Raw genomic sequence first — 23741 nt, forward strand, 5'->3', positions numbered from 1 at the left:
TTGGGTAAGAAGGGACCTTAAAACTCATCCAGTCCCACCCCCTGCCATGGGCAGGGACACCTTCCACTAGCCCAGGTTGCTCCAAGCCCATCCAACCTGGCCTTGGACACTTCCAGGGATGGGACAGCCACAGCTGCTCTGGGCAACCTGTGCCAGGGCCTCCCCACCCTCCCAGGGGGGAATTTCTTCCTAATCTCTAATCTAAACCTCCTTACTTCTGTTACACCCCTTCTGAGTCTTTAGTAGCTGGATTTTTCAAAGATTATTGTAATGCTCTAATCTGCCATCCCTGGCCTTACATAAACATGGGGATAACAGGAGCACACAGACCCCCTGTCAGAGTCAATCAGCTTGGGAGTTTGGGTAAGAAAATACACAACTTGGCAGAACTGTGTTTCAGGAGGATTAAAGACATGAACAAACCTGAAAGAGCATCCAAAATCATTAATTGTTGCTGGGTTTTGTCTGTATCTCAGTAAAATCTGGATTAGGTTCAAATATTCCTCAAACATCCATGTTTTAAATAGTGGAAAGTTTTTAGTCTTTTAATGCCACAGGGTAAGTTGGTTACTTCAGTATTTTAATTTAAACTAAGCAGGTGTTGGGTTGTGATATGTGACCAAAATCATGAAAATGATAAGGAAATTGCCAGAATAAAAAAAAAAATCTCTATTTCCAACATTTTTCTCCTATCTCTGATGGAGTATATTGTGTATCAGTGTTCTGTATCTCTCAGGCAGGAACCCTCCTCCCAAAACTGCAGCCACCCCTCAAGAGATAAGAATTGCAGTTGATCATGGTCTGTCTCCACCTTTCATTCACAATCTCCTTTGGTGTCATCAGGATTTGGGGGTTTTTTGGTCAAACGGAGTCTTGGACAGGGTGGTCAGTGGGGCAGAACAGAGGGTGTAGCTCCTGGCAGCATGAGGAAGGGACCTGGGAATGAACTTTAGGAAGCTTGAAAAGCCAAACAGCACAAAAATTTGGTTTGACCACAAGGAGTGGTTTGGGAACTCATTACAGATGAGTGGAGAAAAATTGGGGGAGCAGCCTGTAAATACTCGGTGTGAAATGAAGGAGAATTCTCTGGGACATTCCCCCATCCCAATTTCCCCGGGTCATGTTTGCTTAGAAGCTTTCAAGGGGAAACTGTGTTTTCCTTGACTTGTAAATAGCCTGTACAGAGTATTTCAAGTGTGTCTGGATGCTCTCAGAGCTGCCTGGTGGTAACGAACCCCCTGTGATGAGTGTGTGAGCATTTGAACTCGGCAGAATCCCCGTGCTCCGGCTTTCTTTGGCACAGAGTGGCTCTTGTCACCTGCCGAGCCTGATATTGCTGCAGTCCTTTGGGCTGGAGAACAAGGAATTAGGAGCAGCCACGCAAAGCCTTGGCACAGCTGGGATTTGCAGCTACTGGGGGATCGGTGGGGCCACTGGAACTCCGTGTGGATGTGGCGCGCTCGGCGTGTTTATTTGGATTGCCTTCCCTTTCCGAGGGAACCTGGATCCATTTCCAGGCTGAAATAGTTCCTCAGAGCTGGCAGTTGCCACGGCTTTGAAACATAATCCCCGTGGCTCCGCAGTAGCGTTACACCAAATGCTGAGCCTCTTGTTTGTTGAGCTAATAAAAAAATCATCAGTGGTTTATCCTTCCACGGGGCTGCAAAAGCAGTTAAGGCCCAACAAGGCAAGCCTGCCCTGCTCCTGTTGATTTTCTATTGTACAGGCTGTTAACTTTTACAGACTGTGGGCTTTGCTTTGTGGCAAAGCCATTCCGGGGTCACGGAGACCACAGACATTTGTGCTGCTGGGGGCAATTAAGGTGAAGGCTCGTGAAGGCTTAATTATGTTGTTTGGAAGTGGCTCTTTAGCACCCGCCTTTCTTCAGCCCTGACTGTGCTTTGGGAAGTGCACAAGTATTGCTGCATAATTTAAGGATTCAGGAGGTTGATTTCATCAAACCTTTGGATTTGGGGGCTGTTATTAAGCTGCCAGCACGAGGCTCGTGGTGCTGAGGGCTGCAGGATGGTTCGTGGAACATCCTTTGAAATCATGGGAAATCTACTTCAAAACTCTGCTTTAAGCCACTGATAAAACAGTTTTAAGATACTCCCAAGCACAGCAGTGAAAAGTTAAATTGGGACTTTAATTTTTCCTAATGTTAAAGAGTATCAAAATCCTGGAGATCCTGGGATCAGAATCCTGGAGATCCTGGTGAACCTTGGATTCAGGAAACTTTCTTCTAGTAAATAAGTTGTAAGTGTGACTAAAGCAGTACATTAACTCGTTCCAGCAATGAAGGGATTAAAAATAAACCTCTGAAACACTGATGTAAACCTTTTGTGCAGCCTAATTACCTGTATAATTGCTTTTGTTGGCTGCCATGTGGACAGCCCTGCTGTGGAGTGCCACGAGGGCAGGACAGGGACAGCCTGTGTCGTGTCACTGCTGTGCCTGAAACCCAACCCCGAGCCATGAAAGGGGAGTTCAGCCTTCACCTCCAGAGACCTCTCCTGAGGCTGCTAATAAACCCAAATTAGCTGGAGGGTCGTGGTTTGGGTTTGGTCCCTGGAGGATGCCGTGCCTGTGTGTGCCGGAGATGGAGGGATCCGGGTCAGGATCCTGCCCCCGGCGCTTCCCTCGCTGCTCCCGCTGAGACCTGGGCTAAGCCCAGCTCTCCACACGCACACGGGGCAGCTCTTACAAGTGTCAGCTGGTTGACTTGAAGTAAAATTGAAGAAAACAGCCTTTTAGCAGAAGAAATTAAGTTCTAAATCCACCTTCTAAAAGGCACGGGCTCTAAGCCTGTCTGAGATCAGGCTTGTGTGGGTTTAGACCGGGGTGTAAGTTCCTCTCAAACAATCAATGTAGCTCAGTCCGAGGCTTGGCCAAAGCATCCAGCTCTGGCATCAGTTAAATATTTACATTCCCCCCTTTTAATATAAATTGTGCCCTATTAGCATACGTCTCACAGTGTGTCCTTGTGTTTCAGGCTCTTTCTGCGTTTGGCAGTTTGGACATTCATCAACATCGTGTAAAATCCAAGGCATGAGGCTGGAGCCGTCAAAGGGGCAACATTTACTGTTCCATCACGGGCAGCCAATAAGTCATGTTGCAATGTCTGCCTTGTAGCAGGAGGATATGGCATAAAAAGGAGCGTGTTTACACTGGGGAGACTTCTGTGTATTTAAGGAGTAATTGTTTCAGGCCCTTCCATTAATTCATGAGCTGACATGGGGACGTTTTTCGTCACTGCAACAAAAATAATTATCCAGCTCAAAAAGTAGTAATGGATTTGCACATGGCAGAGTTCTGCTGTAATTTTCTGCCCAAGTTATAAGGGTTTAATTGTAGGTTGCTGGGAGCCTTGTCCCTCTCAGTCGTTCCTGGCCCTGAGGTGCAGGAGTTACGGTGTGCCGCGATTTATGGGGGATGTAAATGATTTCTTGTTTGCCCTCTCTGTGCTTGGCTGGGTTCGCCTTCTTTAAAGCTTTTGTGGGTGGATTTAGTGCAGTGGCACTGATGGAAGCCAGGGACAAGCCAGCAGGTGCAATGCAAAGCCCTGTCCAGGCACTTCATCCTTCGTCTGCAAACACGTCCGTCCCCACCGAGCGCTCGTGGGCGCTGCTCAGTCTGCTGCTTGGGGAGATAAAGAAAAGGGACCCTGTGCCAGTAGGGGGGCAGACCCCACAAATCCTTCAGCGTGGCACTGGTGCCTTCAGGAAAGCAAGCTTCCATAGTCACTCTGGGCTGTGGATCACTTGGGGTCACAAGGTCTTTGCAAGAGAAACTCTGCTCTTTGCTGGAGGGATCTCGACACTCTTCAGACTCAGGGCCTTTTATGGGAGTTCTTAGGGAAACCTCCATCTCAGACAACCCAGACTGCCCCCAAAAGTGCCTAACAGGGAGTGCTGCCTCCTTCCATTCCTCCCTGGACCCTTCCTCACCATTCCTGGCACTGAAGTGTCTTCACTTAACAATGCCCTGGGACATCCTTCTCCTTCTCCATACCCTCTCGATATGATGATGGGTTTTTGTGACTCCTCTGCTTCTTGGCACATCCACGTGCCCCAGATTAGTCCCATCCAGGAATTTCTTGCTGTCACTGTTAGTTTTTTGCTTCCTTCTGTTGCAATTTCCTTTGGGTGCTTCCACTTTCTCTCCTGACTTTCCTGGTCTGAGATGCCCGAAAGAGAACAGCTCAGAGCATGGAAACAAATCCAGTATTATTTCAGGTAGGTTTGGAGAGATGGGAAATTTGCATTTATGATGCAAATTCCCAATGTTTGTAGGTTTACATGATGGGCAGCTGTGCTGTACTTCCCTCCAGGGTCATAACTACAGAAAATCAACCAGACTCTGATTTCTGTCTCCAACAAAACCTGAATAATGGGCAAGAAAACAATGTGTTCCTCCAGTATCTTCCTTCCACATCCCTTGTGTTTCAGGTTGAGCAGAGTACAAATAATTCTCCCTAGAAGAGCATCGAGGTGCTGTGAGTCTGTGCAGTGCAGGATCATGCTGGCTCCACCTGAGCAGTGGTCTCTGCTCCTGAGCTCCACGTCTGCTTGGGGTGCCTTGAAGTGCCAGTGTAGCCACGTTTCTTCAGTTCCAAAGCACAAAGACCCGACTGTGAGCTCTGAACTGCTGGCACTCGTCCAACTGGCCATTTCTTTTCTTCCCTCCCTGTCATTAAAGCCGTGGGCTGCTCCAGGGTGCAGTGTTTTGCTCTTCTTAAGTGGAACTGTTAACGACCCAATTTAGAGCCACGTAAAGTGCACCCAGATTCCACAGTGACTTCTAAATCCCTATAACAGTAATGATAATCTGTAATTAATAGCTGCAATCAAAAGGAATTGGAGTTCAGTAATTAGAAATTTAGGATTAATGTATTAGCATATAAAAACGGCCTCTTAAAAAGCTCCTCTTCCAAGAGAGGGCTCTGATCCCACGGGAGAAAACAACTTTTAACTGATATGACCTGAGCCGAAGACCAAGTTACTAAAAATACTGACTTGTGTAGTCACTAGGCTGCTGCCAAAACATCTGAAGGTATTTTAAGAGTTTGCAGGCACTCATAGGTAGCAATCCCTTAATTTTCTGATGGTATTAATGTTCCAGAACAAGTCTGAAGAACGAGGTGTTTGAGAATTAGCTTTAATCCCCCCCAGTAGTCTTTTGGGGTGGGGATTACCAGTATCCTGTACAGGAAACCCCAGTGAGTGCCCCCCTCTGAGCCAGAAGCTGGTGTATCCTCATGGAATAGAGCAGATCTGCAGGAAAAGGTACAGCAGAGGTGTCAGGTGCATGAAGCACTCTTGGCTTCCTGCCCTGAAATCAGGGATTCTTCCTGATGATGCATCATAAATGGGCTAATCCTTCCATTCATCTCCAGCCCTCCGGAGCTTGAGGCTTTCAGAAACACTCCCAGGCAGAGGTGGGTGCTGATGAAAGTGCCAGTAGTGGTGATGAGGTGCTCTGATAGATGGAACAGGCTGGGATATAAATGAAGTTCCTAACAATTTCCAGTCCTGCACTAAATGAAATCACCCTGCTGCACATCTCCCTTTTGAAGCTGGAAATCAATGTCTTGTAAATTTGAAACCCACGGACCTTGAGTTATTCACTGGTGTGGAAAATTCCCCAGTCTAATGCTGATTATTGACCTCCCTGGGCTACCAGTAATGACACACTGCTGGTAAATAACAGATGGATGTGGTGGAGGGTTTTAAATTCTAAGAATGTGAACAAAATGAACCATTTGAAGGTTATTGGGATCCACAACATCATCTCTGCATGGAGCAGCCTGGAGAGCTCCAGAGGGTCCTTTGCCAGAAGGAGGTGTGTTTTGGACACCACAGTGACAGTTTTGAACTCTGAGGGAATCAGGTACATCCTGTGAGGAGCTGGGGGGGCTCAGCCTGGACAAAAGGAGGCTCAGGGGGGACCTTCTGGCTCTCTGCAACTCCCTGACAGGAGGGTGGAGCCAGGTGGGGGTCGGGCTCTGCTCCCAGGGAACAAGCAACAGGATGAGAGGAAATGGCCTCCAGCTGTGCCAGGGGAGGGTCAGGTTGGACATCAGGAGGAATTTCTTCCTGGAAAGGGTGGTCAGGCATTGGAAGGGGCTGCCCAGGAAGGTGGTGGAGTCCCCATCCCTGGAGGTGTCCCAGGAAGGACTGGACGTGGCACTCAGTGCTCTGGGCTGGGGGAGAAGGTGGGGATCGGGCACAGGTTGGACTCAATGGCTGGGAGGGCTTTCCCAACCTCAGGGATTCTGGGATCTGATAAACCCTTATCTCCCGGATCTACCCAGGCAAGGTTTTGGCAGAACAAGCTTTGCCTTTGCCTTTTCAGCCATGGAGTAACCAGGTGGAGCACAGCACATTGGTGTTGAGCTTTTGAAGGAGAAATGCCATCATGCAGCACCTCATCTTGCTTGCCAGGGCTGTTCTGGGATAGATTTGTTGAGTATTGAACTTCAAAATATTTGAAACAACTGCTTCACCTGAGCATGGAAGGGGAAGTCTCTTTTCAGGAATATATTTTTAACAAGCACTGTCTGCTGCAGTATATATATCTATATATATATATATATGTATATTGTCCTTGAGAGACACCTGCCTGACTTGAAGAGCAGAAATGCTCTCAATTTTTCCCATCTTCCTGCAGTTTTGCCTCGTTCAGCTGATTGAAGTATTCCCAATTCCCACCTCCTTTTGAAACACATTCTCCTGCAGACGTGTCTCCTGCCATGCAGAGATACTGATGTCATGACAATCCTTTCACACATTAAAGGCATAAGCAGAATTTGAGATAAATTATAGAAATTTCAGGCTGGTGCCAGCTTTGAGACAGACAAGAAAATTAGTAAAATGAGGTTGTATCCATTACAGTCTGCAGAAAGTATGTCTAGATCTCCTTCAGCAGCTCCGGGGTGGGCTGTGGAGAGGCTGTAACTGGTGATTGCAACACGGAATATCTTGGGAGATCAGATGAAAACGTGTGGGGAACTTACAAAGGAACAGTGAAACAGAGACTGCAAAAGGCAGAAAAGGAAGATGAGGCAGATAGGGTGAGAAGAAAAACAGCCTGGAGGCAGATCTGTGGGAAGATCCTGGAAGAGATCAGTCAGGTAGGAACCAGACAGGGAGAGAGATGAAGAGTCTGGAATGTGCAGAAAAGCAAAAAATACCGAGCTCTCGGGATAATTAGCTTTTCTCTGAGTTGTAGAACTTTATCTACAAATCCTGTTTTCCTGATGTTCCACCCAAGTAGGATCTCTGTTTCCTGGAGATTTGTATTCGCCTCTTCGAGGGGTGTTGATATTTCCAGTAGATCTGCTCCTATAAAATGTTTGGCCAAAATAGTTGTGCCCATACCCCGTGCTGAGCTGTCCTGCCCTGACCCTGCTGCCAGTGTGGGATAACTCCCCGTTGTGTCTGTGGTGATGTCTTGCCCAATCTTGTTCTCAACGTCTGGGGAAATTGGGGTTTTATCACTTCCTTAGGCAAATTCCTTCATGGAATAACAAAACTCACTTAGGCTAGGCTTTCTGCTCAGGCTCAGAAAGAGATTTGCAGATGGAAAACTGTTTTTCTCTAGTTTAAACATTTCTTTTGGATAGTTTGTCTTATTACTCAGACTTTGAACTCCTTCTTTTTTTTTGGCTGTTTTGGGTACCCTGCAGTGAGATCTGAATTGCATGTGTTGCAGTCACATTCATTTTTGTATCAGGAAAAATTAATTACTCCTGATTATACGTATAATTATATAATTAGGGTATATAATTAAGGTGTAGAATGACCCACTGGTGGGATATAAAGTAAGACAGAGGATGCCCATTAAGAAAACACTGTGAATTTTTTATTTGCACTGTTTAAGTGGACTTTTCTTTGACCTTAAAAAGATGAGTTCCTGCAAGACCTGGGATTTTGATCTCTGCTCCCTTTGCTCTCTGCTTTGTTTCTGTACAACAGATTTATTCCCCATTAGACTCTTCATTCATTTCTGGGCTTGTTGTCATCTCAGTTACCTTCCTTCCTCCCATTTTGGCTGAGACTGCCTTCAGTTCATGTTAAAATGCATTGCACAGAGAGGCAGCTTTTTGTAAACCTTATTGAAGTTTATTTAGTCACAAAGGCTTTACAAGGACTGACGTGTGAAATTCACTCCACACTTATGCAATCTGGTCATAAAATCAGCTATTGGCCAACTTCTCTGTGGGGAGTGTGTTTGAACACACTTGACTTGGCTTTTCACAGGGTTCTAATTGTCTGTTGTGATTTCTCATTAGCTTAAAACCAATGTTTCTTAACAGTCAGAGAGATTTGAACAGATAATTATCTTCTCAGTGTTAAGGATAAGAGTCATCATTCATCTGCAGTGATTCCATATATAAATACAATCTTAACGGTATAATGGTTCTCTCTGCTGATCACATTTCTCAGGTTGACTCTTTTCCCAAACAAGTTCAAGTTAAAGCAGGGCATGAGGGGATTTTTAAGGATTAAGACTTAACTTTTAAACTCTTCATTCAAAATTCAGTCTCAATACTGACAGGACAAGAGGAAACGGCCTGTGCCAGGGAGGTTCAGGTTGGACATCAGGAGGAATTTCGTCATGGAAGGGGTGTTCAGGCATTGGAAGGGGCTGCCCAGGGAGGTGGTGGAGTCCCCGTGCCTGGAGGTGTCCCAGGAAGGGCTGGACGTGGCACTCAGTGCTCTGGGCTGGGGGACAAGGTGGGCATTGGGCACAGGCTGGACTCGATGGGCTGGGAGGGCTTTTCCAACATGGATGATTCTGGGATTCTTTGATTCTAATATTAAGCAGATTTTTTTCCCTATTTTTTTGCTGATCCTTCCCCCATCCATGACTCATCGCTTTCCACGGCTGGCTGGGAGTCACCTTCCCACAGAGCACTTCCTACCTGGCCTGGAGTTACAACAGAGCTTTTCCAAGGAGAGGAGTCACTGCTGCCACTTCCACGCACAGCACTCCTGAGTCAGCACAGTCAGAGATTAAATCCAGGCATATCTTGTGCACCTCTTTTCTGGGAGGCTTTTGTGTTCTGCTTTGATTGGGTGATATGTTCCTACACGGTGTAGCTGCTCTGAATGTTCCTTTCAGTCAAATAAAACATTTACTAAGGGCACAGCAGTGCTTTGCTCTTCAGTCTGAGCTTTAATTGAGGGATATCAGAAAATTCCCAGTTGTCAGCTTGGAGAACTATCTCACAAACAGTAGAGTTTGGTATTCTAATATGGTTTCCTTTGCAGATGAGATGATGGATATCTGCTGTGTGAGACTCATGGTGATGTTTTCAAAGCCTGTTTAAGAAAACATCAATTTGAACACTCTGGAGTTTTAAATATCAAAACACCTGATGTGGTCATAGCATTGGTAGTACTTTTTCTTCTGTTTTGGTGACTGTGTTACCTGTTTGCAGAATATGGTTCTTTTATGGGCTCTTAATGCTAAAATATTGCCAGGTGAACAAAACTACCTATGGAAAATATATTGTCCAATGCCAAATGTGAATGTGTTAGCGGTGGGAATGATGTAACCCATTCTTTGTGCCCTGTGACATAAGGGATGAACCAGTGTGATTTCAGCAGGGGCAGCAGCACCTCAGATCCCTGTCCCTGAGGGGTTTTATCACGGGCCTACAGGAGCTGCCCCATTTTTGGGTGGGAGAGATGGAAAAATCAGGATGCAGGGCAGACAGGAGACTGAGATCCAAACCTTGGTACCAGCCTGACACCAGCCAGGTCCTGATCAGTGTTTGGTTCTTTGTCACCTCCCCCCCATCTCAGCTTTATCCTCAGAGCAAACCCATCGACCTCGGTGTCCTGGATGATCCTGATCACCATGAGGGTGACACTGGCACTTGGATCTGTGCTGTTTTTCTAAACCCTGCAGGTTTAAGCCAAGCATTCAGCTCAGATAAGAAGCTCAGCTGCTGATTGAAAGTCGAGAACAATGATTAGCTCAGTTGCTCAGAGCATGGTGCCGGTAACACCAAGGCTGTGGGTTTGATCTCAGAGGGCCATTCATTTAAAAGTTGGTTTCAGTGGGTCCTTCCAGCACAGAACATTCTGTGACTCTGACTGCAAGGTGCTGAGCAGCCAAAGGCTCGACTCCCCCAATCTTAGAGGTCTTTTCCAACCTAAAGGATTCTGTAAGGAGGAGGGATGGGCCCAGTGGGCCAAAATCTCAGCTTGTGTGAAGGGCTGTCCCTGGCTGTTCCACTGACCTGGGCCCAGGATCTGTCCCCAGCAGTGGTTCCTGCCCTGTGTATCTGCACAGGCTGGGCTGTGTTTGGAGGTGAGTTATAATGCCTTCCAATTGCTGTTTACATTGGAAGTGCTTGCCAGAGTGTTAAATAAGCAGTGCTACCAGGTGGGCTTTTAGCAGGGCCATATTTGTAAGGAGTGTGGTGGCTGTGTCTGATTGTAAATGTGTCTGCATTTGTAACTTGGTGCTCACGACGGTCTCAGGATTTTTTCATGAGATGGGAAGTTGCTAGTGGGTCAAATAAAGGCTGAACATCTTTGCATGTCCTTGCACTGCCACTTTTTGCAAGTGAAATCTGGGAATAAGCGAAAGGGATGGTGTCAAAGTAAAACGAATACACTTCAGAACATTCCTGGTCTCATCTGACACTCAGCCCCTGACTCTCTGTGCACCTCTGGGACAAATGAGATCAGCCAGCACTGGGGACCCAGCCAAGGTGCAGGACTGGGCTGCAGGATGGTAATTTGTAGTGAATCTTTTCACACTGAGCACTGCTTACTTTTATTTCAAATCCCCTCTCCTCTCCCACGTTCGGGGCTGTATCCAGCATCACTCTCCTCCTTTTAGAGGTCACGTTTCCTGGGGCTGGCTGGACACAGGGAATTAGGAGGTGCACTGCTTTTCCATGCCATGGAATGTGAGTGCACACCCCTTCTTCCCACCCTTCCCACCATCACTCACTAAAGCTCTTAGACGTGTGCATTAATCCCTGGAGCCTGCTGGGATGTGGCAGCTGCCATGGACAGCCACAGTTCCCAGAATCCTACATGGGTGTTGGATGAAATCATCCATGTTTGGATACAGGGAGGTGTTTCACCACGACCTAGAGCTGAGGCTGGACATGTGCTGGCAGTTCCCTTAACACCATCCTCCCTAAAGCTTGCTGATTGCGTGTTAAAATTAGGGAAAAATACAAGTAAAGACTGAAGTCCCCATTCAGCTTTTGCTTGAGAAGTAAAGAATTATCACAGCAATGAGCAAATGCTGCTGGTGATCAGATGAGTCTGTCCAGCCCCTGTTTACATGAGTCATAGGAGGAGTTTTCATACAAGTAGCCCTAATTAACTTTAGTGCAGAAAGTGTCTCTTCTTGTGCTCGTGGTTTGCAGGATCAAAATCGCTTGTAAATAGTAATAGATAACACTTTGAGAAGCCACATAGCCTTGGTGTTTTCCTCACACTGCAGAGTCATTCTGCCTCTGTAAATCTCGTGGAGGGATTTTAAGGTGGGCCAAACATCCCAAGGATTGGCTGCTTAATTAGCACAAGGCCTCCCAGTGAACAGCCTTGCAAAACAAGCTCCAGCGCTGGCCCGCTGCCTTTTTCCACTTGGCTGGCCCTGCTGCCCATCTGTCTCAGCCTGCCAGCATTTTAATAGCTGCTGCTCTTCAAATAATGTCATTACTGTGCCAGCAACTTTATTCCTGATCATGTAGGATCGATACAGTAACAGCATCTCTTGTTTTTTTCTCCTTTTCCCTTCCAGGAGCAAATTCCTCAGTTGTTGCTGATTTCATGCCCACATCATCATGGAACATCTCCAGTGAATTAGATAAAGGTAAGAGGACACAAAATACATAGAAGCACCTGAAATCAGGTTTGAAAATCCCAATTCTTGACCAAGTCAGCAAACAAAGGGGTGAGGGGGCATTTAAGATAAACCTCGTTTGCCTTGTGATCCTTTGGCATTTAATTACATGTGGTTCTGTGATTTCTGGAGGTTGCTGTGTTTGTTTCTTGTATCAGTAAAATGTTCCACATGACAAAAATATTTCAAGATGTGAGTTCTGTTGGTTTATGAACTGCTTCACGTTTTGTCTGGTGGATGTTAGGCTTTGGACTCACAATTCACAAGCCCTGGGCAGTCACTTTGCCTTGGTGTGTTTATTGTGAAATTTTGAGGCTTTAATAATAGAGGGGAAATACATTTGCAGGTGGGGATTACGTGTGACTTGGAGCCCTGTGAAGGGTACAGACTGTAAGAAAAGGGATGTGTTTCTCATTCCCCTTGACTGTGTAAATGATGCACCACTAATTATTTAAGCCAAATTGCTCAGATTCCTCCAGCCCTCCATTGCAAGGCAGTGGCTGCAGCTCCTGAGTCAATGTGGTCTTTGAAATGGTTCTCATGAACCATTCCAGTGGAGAGCAATTTGTCAACCACTCCTTTCATTTGCTTCAAGCTTTTCCAACCGTTTACTCTTTAGCTGGAAATTTCCCATAGTGGAATTCTGCCACAGATGGCTTTTCCAACTGTCTTTGTCTGTATTTTGTTAATGTTTTCTTGAACATGTGTTCATAATGCTTTATGTTTATGCATAAATATGTTTTCTGTGCTTAAGTATGAAGAGAATATGTGGTTCTGAGTACTTCAGGCTGATTCTTTCACATCTGCCTTCCCAGCAGGGAAGGAGCAGGACTTGCTGGTGATCCAGGACACAGTGGAGAAGACAAAAGTCAAAGGGCTGGTGCTTCGTGGTGGGACAGGGAGAATATCTTGTAGTCATTAAGCAGAGAATTCCCAAGTCCCAACAAATTGCTGAAAGAAGGTGTTGCCAGACTGGATGTCTTATCCCACTGCAGGGATTCATCCAGGTGCTCGTGGCAGGGCCGGGCTGTGCTCTGGGAACATCCCGAAGCTGCAGAGAAGTGAAGGCAGTGACATCCCCAGACAGGATCATGGAATGCTTTGGGTTGGGAGGGACCTTAAAGCTCATCCACAAGCCACAGCTTCTGTGGGCAACCTGTGCCAGGGCCTCTTCCCTCATAGGGAAGATTTTCTTCCCAATATCCCACCTAACCCAGCCCTCTGGCAGTGGGCAGCCACTTGTCCTGTCATTTCATGCCCTTGTAAAAAGCCACATTGGGGAAGAATTTATTCCTAATATCCAATCTTAGTCTACCCTCTTTCAGTGTTTCTTTACTTGTTTGGCAAATTCCTTTGCTTTTTCCAAACAGTAGGAAATAACTAAGTATCCTAGAATATGCAAGTTAACGCCACGAACACTCAAAATTTAGGAATTGCAGAGAGAAGGCAAAACTTCAGACAAAGCAGAGCTGACACTTCCTGTGCCAGCTGAGCCTGACCTCTCCATTAGTAATCCAACCATTTGCCACGTTACTTCCGTGGCACCTGTTCCCGAGGTCTATAAATTGTCAGAAACAGGTAAAATGAACTTCCAGGCTCCTAATCCACCTGGAATGCAGCAATTAGCACTGGCTGGGCTGAATCCTGCATTCCTGGGGGATTACCAGCCCCTTTGCTGGAGCTGATTAGCGTTCAGGCTGCTGTCAGCTCCCACACCTAAACACGGATTTCCATACGGGATTGAAATGCAAAAGCTGAGTCAGAGGGGCGGGTTCTGCCCCCAGCGAAGTGAGGCACGCAGGTTTTGTCTTGTCTGGGAGAGAACAGGGGCTTTAATGTGGGAGCTGCTGCTTCTGCTGAAGCTCTTGTACAAAGCACACGCTGAGCTGGGGAGCTGAAACCTCAGAGGAGAAAATTAGGTGCACACTTAGTTTCCATTTCTTTTGCAAACAAGCATCTCAAGGAATCAACATCCACTTGTCTTTGCTGCACTCAGCCAGGAGGTCACGCAGTAAAACTCAGTTTAAAGCCTATTAAGTTCACCACATGAAAGTGGTTCCCAGCCAAATTTCCCAATTAAATGGCTGCCTGCTCTAAGTGGCTCCAACTCTACCTGCTGCCTTTTGGAAATGAGCATCTCCACTGTATCCCGTGTGTTTGGGAAGGAGGAACAGCTCAGAGTCTCGATAATAATATTCTGCATTTTGAAATAATGACTTAATCTGCTGCTTTCCCTGGCTCTCAGTGAGTTCTGCACTGATTATCTTACAACTGAGCCCTATTCAGGTTTCAATTTCTATTAAATAAGCCAAATCGACAGCATTAAACAGTTGCCTGTTTATTCTTTTTAGCAGGAAATGAATTTAAAAGAGACGCAGCCACCCGTGAAGAGCTGTTGAAAGCAGCGATTGATGGGAGGGAGGAGGTGGTTTCTCACCAAAACCTTAAAAAAACAAACAAACTGGGCATAAAAAATAAAAAAATAATCACTTTTAAAACAGGGGGGATTTAGCTGTGAGCATTTCTCTCCCTTTTCCCACTGCTAAACCACGGGGTGCAGAGGGAATGCCAGGAGGGGAAAAGAGAAATGAAAATATGATCCAATAGATATTTCATTATATAAGGAAAAATAAGTGAACTTCAGGGAAAAAAGGGGGCTCTGGTGGTAGGAAAAGACCCATTTCAGGGGGTCAGTGGCAGGATGTGGTGCCTTTCACCCCCAAGTTGCTGATTGAGATTCCCTCAGGCTGGGGGAACCTGCAGCTTCCAATTTACTATCAGCTCTTCTTTTCCTTCTTTAGAAAGGTGAAGAGCCTTTCCTTCAGCTGCTTCTCTTCCACAGAAATGATGGTGGAAGGGGAGGCTTTTCCTTCCCTCAGACCTGGGTTTATTTACAAAGAAATAGGCCTGAATTTGAGCAAGAGTCTATTTACGTCTGTACAGTGGAGGAATTGTTTGGGATCTCTCCATCCTTAGGCTAAGATAATATTGGAGTCTTTGCCAAGAAATAGTCAGCTTTGAAATATTATTTTCTTTTAACTGTGAGTGTGAATCAACTTCAGTGAGTGTTGGTTCTGCAGGACTGATGAGAGAACAATGGAGTCGTTCCCCTGACGGGTTCTCGTGGTCCCCCATTCCCACCTGCAGGCTCCTCCAGAGCTTGTTCCATCGTGGCCATGCCCAAGGATATGTCCTGGAGCTGAGGACATTGGGGCTGGAGTGCAGCTGGAGTGCTGGTACCTCCTCCTTCTCCTCTCTTGATCCTTCTGCTTCCAAAGAAAACTATTAGTGTGAGGTTTTGCAGATCCTGCCTGTTTTCCTTTCCCTTCCATGGCCTATCAGCTTTGGCAAACAATGATAAAACTTTGGAATGGTTCAGGGCTTGGGATCCGTTTCCATTTACAGACACCCATGATCCCAAGCCTGGGGTTTGAGCTCCCAGCACTCCCAGCCTCTCCATGTGGCACAGACCTTGCAGTCAGCACTTGGCAGTTCCATGGTGCTCCAGGGAAGGCAAACATTCCCTGGAGAGCTTGGCGGCAGGAGTCGGGATTTTACAAAGTGCACCCCAAACCACTCAGTCAGTTTAAGGTTAATCTGGGATTTATCCTTAGTATTCCAAGGCATATCAATACAGGGATCAACTGTAGCAGGCATCCCCCTGGGATGGTCTGGGCATCCACAGCAGGAAATAACTGTGGAAGGTCAAAACAAGGAATGGGAGAGGTGCAGCATTTGGGAATGTGTGTCATTAACTTCCTAGAGATCCTTGTGAGGGCAGAACATTCCCTGGCACCTTGGGCTGGACCATGGCTCCAGCACAAGGAAGAGTCTGCAGGACATCCAGGTGCTGATGGACCCTTTGGGTCTGGGATTTTCCAAGGGGAAGCTCTGCCATCCTTCCTGACAAATCTAGGCTAAAGCTGCCCCTTGGAACATCTTTCCAGGCGGGCAAATGACCTGGCTGTGAGTTCTTGTAGGGAAAATCTTTGTCATCTCCCAGGGACAATTTGACTCTTAGGCAAACTACATTTTAAACAACATAAACAAAACCAAACGTGGGGAAAACCAGGTGGATCGAGGCCTCCTGCCTTCGGCCCCAGCTCTTTGGAGATCTCCAGATTCTCCTTTGAAATCACTGCATGTGAATTCGATCCGTGTGGTGAAAGGGGAAGAATTACAGCTTTCACATTCATGCACAATTTACCTTTTTATTTTCCTTTATTATCTGGGGGATATTGGGTAAATCAAGGTCCCCTGATGGGGCTCAGGATCCTGATTCGATTTGTGGGGTCCCGAGAGTAGCGAGGCAGTAAATTACTGCTACTTTGTTTGAACATTTTTTTAGCCACAGTACATTAGCTCCTTTTGTTTGCTTTTCCACTGACGGAGTGTATGGTTTTATTTGAGAATTTGTGTTTCTTGAATGTCTCATTTATAAATAATACAGGGTGTGAAATTCGAAGGTCACAGAACACAACCTGAAAAAGAAACCCTGAGTAACTTGGGGCATTCATGGCAAAAATCTTTCACAGAAACCTTCACTTAGTTGGATTTTTTTCTATAAAATGAGTGTGTGCAGTGAATATTGACCATTATCCATAAGGTAACTATATATAATAACCTTTTCCTGGCTCATCCAGCTATCTTTGTTTATTTGAAAGTTTGATAGATCAGAGGGTCAAGGGACGTGTTTTATTGTACGTTTCTGGTCCAAATTTCCTGACATTTTTGGTTTAAAAAAAAAATAGACCTTTAAAAGGCACAGAAAGGGCTAATAAGAACCAGATCCTAAAGTGATGCTATGTCAAAATGTCAGAAATAACAGCTTTTCTTTGACTCTGCAGCATTAATCTTGAGGCACATACCTTTCCATGCGCCCTCCCTTTAATGCTGCACTTTTCCTACGTGGCTCTTTATTGCAGAGCAGCTTCTAAAGTGACAACAAAATCCCTTGATGGCTTTCAGTAGTTGGGTTTATAGCTGGATGTGGACATTTGTTTACCTATTCCAAATCGCTTTTTTGGGGGGGTGATAAAGTTTAGAGGCTTCCTACTTGTGCTATAAAACTGGTTCCTGGGAAAAGAAAAGCTTCATTTCCCCCCTCTGAGACATCTGTCCTTGAACCTCAGAGTCTGAGTAAGAGGAGAGGCAGATGCCACCTCCCAGATGCCACCTTCCAGATGCACGTGAGGAGTTCACATTGCCATGGAGGGGGGCAAGTTGTCCAGTTCCCATAAAAGCAATAGGATTCATGTTCCAGGTCATTTTTTGGAAGTCTGGTTTTCCCTCCCTCCCTGTGGCCCGGGGCTGTCTCTAAGCTGTTAATTATCAGAAAGCAGGAATTAGCTCTGAGAATCCTGAGCACAGTGAGTGTCACCCGTGGAGACCTGCGAAGCCACCAAGCCTCAGGCAGCCTGTTTGGGTTTGGGGAGTTATCCTGGGTGGCTCTGAGGCCTCTGGATGTGTTTGGGAAGAAGAAGCCCAGCTTCTGTGTGCATCCCAAATTGAGTGCTGCACACACACACCGCTGAGGAAGCTCCTTGGAAATTTAACTGGGCAAACAAAGGCATGGAAGGTTTCCTTTTGATTTTCTCCAGAGACAACTGGAGATTTTCCAATTCCATGCAGGCAGTTTCCAGCGGGCTGAGCTCAGTGGTGGTGCCAATACTTGTGAGTGTGGGACACTTCCAAATGTAGCATCAGACTGGACTCTTGTGGATAATCCAGAGCTCTGAATGAATGAAAATGCTGCTTTCCAGGCTAAGCCATTGAATGGGACAGAGTGTGTCAGCCTCTCTGACATGCCCAGGAAGCTCCTGCCCTTTATCTAAAGGTTTTCAACTCTTTATGTTATCAATCACTAAACAAATCTGTCTTGCAGTCACTGACTGAGACATTTTTTGGCATTTCTTCTTTCCAGTGCATGGTATGACAAAGAACCAGGGAACTGCTGAACCTTTTGGTTCACAAAGATAATTCAAGGCCAGGTTGGATGAGGCTGATCAACCTGGTCTAGTGGAGGATGTCCCTGCCCATGGCAGGGAGTGGAACTGGATGAGCTTTAAGATCCCTTCCAACCCAAACCATTCCAGGATTCTGTAAATGCCGTAAGCAGCCTGTGGGATTGGTGTCCCACCTGCCTTACTCCAGCCAGGTCAGGTGGTTGCTTTATGTGCTGCAGTGCAGGTTTGAATTTTCAAATCCAGAATTAAACAAGTTCTCCAGTCCAGCAGCTGGAAATGGTGTCCCCACAGCTGCAGGTTTGCTTCAGAAGAGGTCTGGAGATGCTCCTTTCCAGGGAGCTGTGTTGTTACCCATCTGGAATGGAAGTAACTTGGTACACCAGTCTCTGGTGCACCTGGATTAAAGCTGTTTTAGGCTTGAACAGAGACTTTAATTTTAGCTTTTCTTTGAATATTCTGAAAGATCAGAAGGGCAAAAAGAACAGGATAAGTGAAACAACAACTCTTCTCATAAAATGACCCTTTCAGGGTCTAATCCTGCATCCCCATCGTGCTTTAAACACCTTGTGAAATCAGAAACATGCAGCACACGCGGTGCTGGGAGGGATAAAGGTCTGCCTGTGGCCAGCAAAATCCCCTGCAAGCAGAGAGGGTGTTACTGCCCTAAGATGTGTCTGTGGTAATTTAAGATAGAGTAACCATGTGGTCACACAGGAGATTAACATTCCTTGGCCAGCCAGGACGAGCTTTTATTTTGAAAGCCACCTGGGTTCCACTTAAAAGTAGTAGAATATTTGAGGATTTATTACAGTGGGCAGGCTCCTATTTAACAATGTCAAGACAGAGCTGTGGAAATCCACACACTTTTCTTCTTCTGAGACACGCAACTCTCCCCATTTCATCCTTGCACAGCTGTTGCTGCTCTGTAACATCAAACCAGCAAAAAGTTTGGCCATGAAAGATACCTAATATTTGGGTTTTATGTGCAGTGTCTCCAATTTATGCGCTCAGAATCATGAAGATGACTTATGATGTGTTGTGTTTGCCTTGGCAACGGCTCAAACCCAGAAATATATTTCAGGCTTGGCTTTCCAGATATTATCTCAAGTCATTTAAAAGTTCATTATAGGGCACCCGCTAGTGCTGCTCCAGTAAAGGGGCTGTCAGCATTTTTCAAGGGTTTATAACTCAGCCATTAAAAAAAAACCTCTCTGTGGGCTGAAACTTGGCATTCGGGGTCTGGGCCCAGCAGTAAATTGTTTTTACAAATTAAAAAAAAATCAGTTGGACTATTATTAAATTATAGGTGGGCTAAATTTTATTTAGAGCTCTTTCAGGCCATTCTCCCCTACTTCTGTAAATTAAATCATTTCCCAAATGTTTTTATTGAGTGCTGCTCTTAAATATGGATGGGCTTTTGTTATGTGCTTGAAACCCTGAGATTTAACTGAAAATATAATAACAGTGCTTATCCCACCATAGCACTTTTCACCTTCAAAAGTGCTTTATGAGCATTATCTCATTAATGTCCATAGCAGCCTCCCCATGATGTAAGAGGGATTATTATCCTCGCTTTATAGCTGCACAGATTGAGCCAAAAGGTTTAAGGCTGTTTTTAAAAGGCCTTGGTTGCACAAATCCCATGTGAGCTTTGATTGGCTTTGGGTGTCTACTTCCCCTTGGCTCCTCTCGAAATCACAGCTGAAGTGATTCACCCAGGACTACTCAGAGCCAGGATTAAACTCAGACTTTCCAAAGGCCAGTGCCACTGCACTGGGTCATTCTCAGAAGTGCAGCAATTGCTTTGTCCAGAAGAACCATCCTGTTCCTAAGAAATTACTCTTTAGGTCAGAGCAAGTCAACTCTGGGCATGTGGGGAGCTCCTTGACGGCAGAGGGACCATCAGGTGAAATGCGGTCAAACGGTTTGGTTGCTCCGAGCCCCGTCCAGCCTGGCCTGGGACACTTCCAGGGATGGGGCAGCCAAAGCTGCTCTGGGCAACCTGTGCCAGGACATCACCACCCTCACAGCCAAGAATTTCTCCTTTGATGGGCTTTGGTAGGTGAGAGTTTGACACAATAAAACTGGGTTTCTTTTCGGCCCCTTAATGCCAGTGAAGGAGGGTGATGGATGGCTCTTGTGCATGCCAGAGGAGGAATGCTCCTTATTCTCTCTGCCTCAGTAACATCCAAGGTTTTCTGGGAGCTTGTTTTTGATCCCACAACTGCTTTATCTGTGAGAAACATCTTCTCATGAAGCTTCCAATGGCTTGAAACCTGCCCTGTTTAAATCTCATCTCAGATGATCTGCTTGATCTGATTTATGATTCAGGTGCTGAATTTATGGATCTGAGGATTAAGCTAAGCTGAATTTAGCAGATGCATTTTGTTTTGGTGTTCCTGTAGTAGCTCAAGGAGGAAGGTGGAGAACAATTAGAGGAGTCAGAAGCTACAGAGAAGTTGTCCCATAGCTCTTGCATTACAGCCCTCATTTTTCACTGACTTGCAGTTGCTACTGATACCTTAAAATCCTTTTGCAGCCTTTGGAAAGCTGCCCTACATCCTTACTCCTCTATTTGCCTTTCCTGTACTCCACAGGACGTTTCTCCCTGTTGCACTATGCATGTCTGGAGCAGCCTCTGAAACATTATCAGGAATTATATAAATGGCTGTGGTATAGAAATGTTACATTGGATAATTAACTGCGGTTCTCCGGTTCCAGGCTCTTAGTGGGACTTTATTAAACCCAGATTGCGGAGAGAACCCAGGCTGACTGAAACTGTGCTTCCCAGGGAGGTTATTAAGATGGCAAGTCAGAAACATTGCTAGCCTTGAGATGGAGCTTCGAGAATGATCCGGGGAGCTGCAAAGCCAATCTGACACCCTGGAAAGAGCCGCTGGACCCTGTGGTGTGTCTGCATCCAGGGCTGGGATCTCTGCCCTTTTAACCCCATACAGGCATTTCCTAACTAACTGGATCCGTGGGAGCATAGAAACAGCTGTATTTGCATAGAATCATGGAATTGTTAAGGTTGGAAAAGACCCTCAACCAGCACCATCATGTTCACCACTAACCCATGTCCCCAGGTCCCACACCTGCACAATTTCTGAACACTTCCAGGAATGGGAACTCCACCACTGCCCTGGGCAGCCTGTGCCAATGCTTGACAACCCTTTCCATGAAGAAATTTTCCCTAATATCCAATCAAAATCTCCCCTGGGACAACTTGAGGCCGTTCCCTCTCATCCTGTCACTTGTTACGTGGGAGAAGCAGTTTCATACCTGCACATTAAAGGTTGGTTTGTTCCACACACATGTGGAAAAAAAAAAAATCATGTGGCAGGGCCTCTGTGCTGGATGTTTGTCCTCAGTGGCTCCTGGGGACCAGCTGAGGACAGGGACGCCCTGTTCAAAGCGCTGTGCAAATCCCGGGAAGCGCTGGCGTGTTCCACAGATGGAATACAAAGGGAAGAGATACCGCCCTACACAAAGCATAATGAAGGGAGGAGCTGGTAAAGCCGTGATTACAATAACTAATTAGGGAAGTGGCTTGCTCAGGTGAGTTGGTTGGCTGAGCTGGTTCTCTGTGTGCTGCAGGGCTCCCCCACACCTTTGGGAAGGTTTAGGGTGCCGCAGTGAGCAGCGGGTGCACCTGAGAACGGCAGAGAGGGAGCGGCACAGCACAGGGCCGTGGGTCCCCTTCCCTGCAAGTGCTCAAGGCAGGTTGGAGCAACCTGCTCTAGTGGAAGGGGTCCCTGCCTGTGGTAGAGGATGAGAATGATGTCTAAGGTCTCTCTCAAGCCAAACCATTCTGGGATTACACGACTCCAAGTTCATTTACTGATATTGGCTTTTCTTGACCTGCTGGGCTGACTCTGAGAGTGCAGGAGCTGGATACAACCTGCATTTCCCATTCCCTGCCTGCCCTGTTGAGACAGCCAGGGCCTAATAATGCTTTGGTCCATTGTTAGGTTTGAAACTCTGACATGGAGATGAAAGCCTGAGTATCCCATTCCCCGTTCCCAATCCATCTCACTCTCTGCCTTTAGAGGATTTAATTAAATGTTGAATACATTTAACTAGAAATAGGCTTCCTCCTGAAGGATGCAGAGTGAAACAGCCCTTGACAGGAGAAGGCAATGCTTGGGAATTGATTAGAAGAGGTTCATTTTGATTTAATATGATATTTTAAAAATTTGATTTAATTTTACTTAATTTTGATTTAATTTGATTTTTCGATCACCAGACCTATTTCAGGTTGAAGATAAAGTTTAGTACTCTTAGCAGTGCACATACTGACTGAGAACAAAAACACATTCTCCTGATTATGATCCTTATTCCTCATATTTGCAGTTAGTGATTATAAAGTCATTGACAACACACTGTCTGCACTTCTTTGTGAGCCAGTTAAAAATGGCTCCAAGACAGGATCAGAGAATCCTGGAATGGTTTGGGTTGGAAGGGACCTTAAAGCTTCATCCAGTCCCACCACCTGCCACGGCCAGGGACACCTTCCACTAGTCCAGGTTGCTCCAAGCCCTGTCGAAGCTGGCCTTGGACACTTCGAGGGATGGGGAATCCAAGATCTCTCTGGGCAACAAGATCTTCACTTCTGAGCAATTCATTTCATATATTCCAATATTTTGTGGATCCAAACACGAGCAGAGGCAGGTCTGCATCCAAAGGAGCTGCTGGAGCTGTGATACATCTTTTCCAGATTTATTGGTTGGCAAAAAGAAAAAATAAAAGCCAAAAGAGAAGCAGTGTTACCTCTTTTTTGTGTGTTAAATGAAGTCAGATAGGATGATGTTGAGGAAGTAGAGGGAAACCTGACAGCAACTTCCTTTGTTTCCCTTCAAAGACATTCAGAGCTTTCTTTCAAATGACATTCCCTGCCCTGGAGCTCTTTATCCATCTTTTTTCCTCTCTGTGTCACAGATTACTTCCTGACGCTGGATGAGCCCATGAACAACATCACCACCACGCTGGGCCAGACGGCGGAGCTGCACTGCAAGGTCTCAGGGAATCCCCCTCCCACGGTCCGGTGGCTGAAGAACGACGCTCCGGTGGTGCAGGAGCCCCGCAGGATCTCCTTCCGTGCCACCAGCTACGGGTCCCGCCTGAGGATACGGAACCTGGACACCACGGACACCGGCTACTTCCAGTGCGTGGCCACCAACGGCAGGAAGACCGTGTCCACCACCGGGGTGCTGTTTGTGAAGTTTGGTGAGTTCTCTCTTTGGGAAGCGCTGGGAAAGGTGTGTGTGTCCACTGAAAATGAACACACTGATGTGATAGTGTCATGAAATCATTAAGGTTGGAAAAGCCCTCTAAGATCACGAAGTCCAACTGTCAGTCGTGTTCACCGCTAATCCATGTCCACAGGTGCCACATCCACACATATTTTGAATGCTCCCAGGGTTGGTGACTCCACCACTGCCCTGGGCAGCCTGTTCCAACCCTTTCCATGAAGAAATTATCCAGAATATCCAGTCTAAACCACCCTTGGCTTGAGGCCATTTCCCCTTGTCCTGTCCCTTGTTCCCTGGGAGCAGAGCCCAACCCCCCCTGGCTCCACCCTCCTGTCAGGGAGTTGCAGAGAGCCAGAAGGTCCCCCTGAGCCTCCTTTTCTCCAAGCTGGACACCCCATTAATATGTACCTGACTGGATTCAGACCAGAGGGGAGAGAACATTTTATTCTCAAGGGCCTGAGTGACCTTTGTCCCTCATGAGTGAGAAATTTCAGCTTGCACAACAGACTGAGGGCATGGTACTGAGATACATAGGTACCTGTAAGGTAAAATAAGCACTTTTCTTCCAAGTTTATGTTGAGATAACTGCCTTCAAAGCTGATCTTACAGCTGAGAAGATTCCAAACAAGAAACAGGTTTAGTG

General features: G+C 46.3%; 1 protein-coding gene across 1 annotated transcript in view; it reads left to right on the forward strand.

Moving 5' to 3' along the window:
* ROR1 (receptor tyrosine kinase like orphan receptor 1) overlaps positions 1-23741 on the forward strand; it is a 144883-nt gene that overhangs the window by 85072 nt on the left and 36070 nt on the right. Inside the window, exons 2-3 of the mRNA XM_050307435.1 lie at positions 11779-11850; positions 22785-23072. Coding sequence (XP_050163392.1) covers positions 11779-11850; positions 22785-23072 — 360 coding nt within the window. The remainder of the gene's footprint in view (positions 1-11778; positions 11851-22784; positions 23073-23741) is intronic.

This window comes from Myiozetetes cayanensis, unplaced genomic scaffold, assembly GCF_022539395.1.
Source record: "Myiozetetes cayanensis isolate MyiCay16 unplaced genomic scaffold, myiCay2020 scf12, whole genome shotgun sequence".
Taxonomy (NCBI): Eukaryota; Metazoa; Chordata; class Aves; order Passeriformes; family Tyrannidae; genus Myiozetetes; species Myiozetetes cayanensis.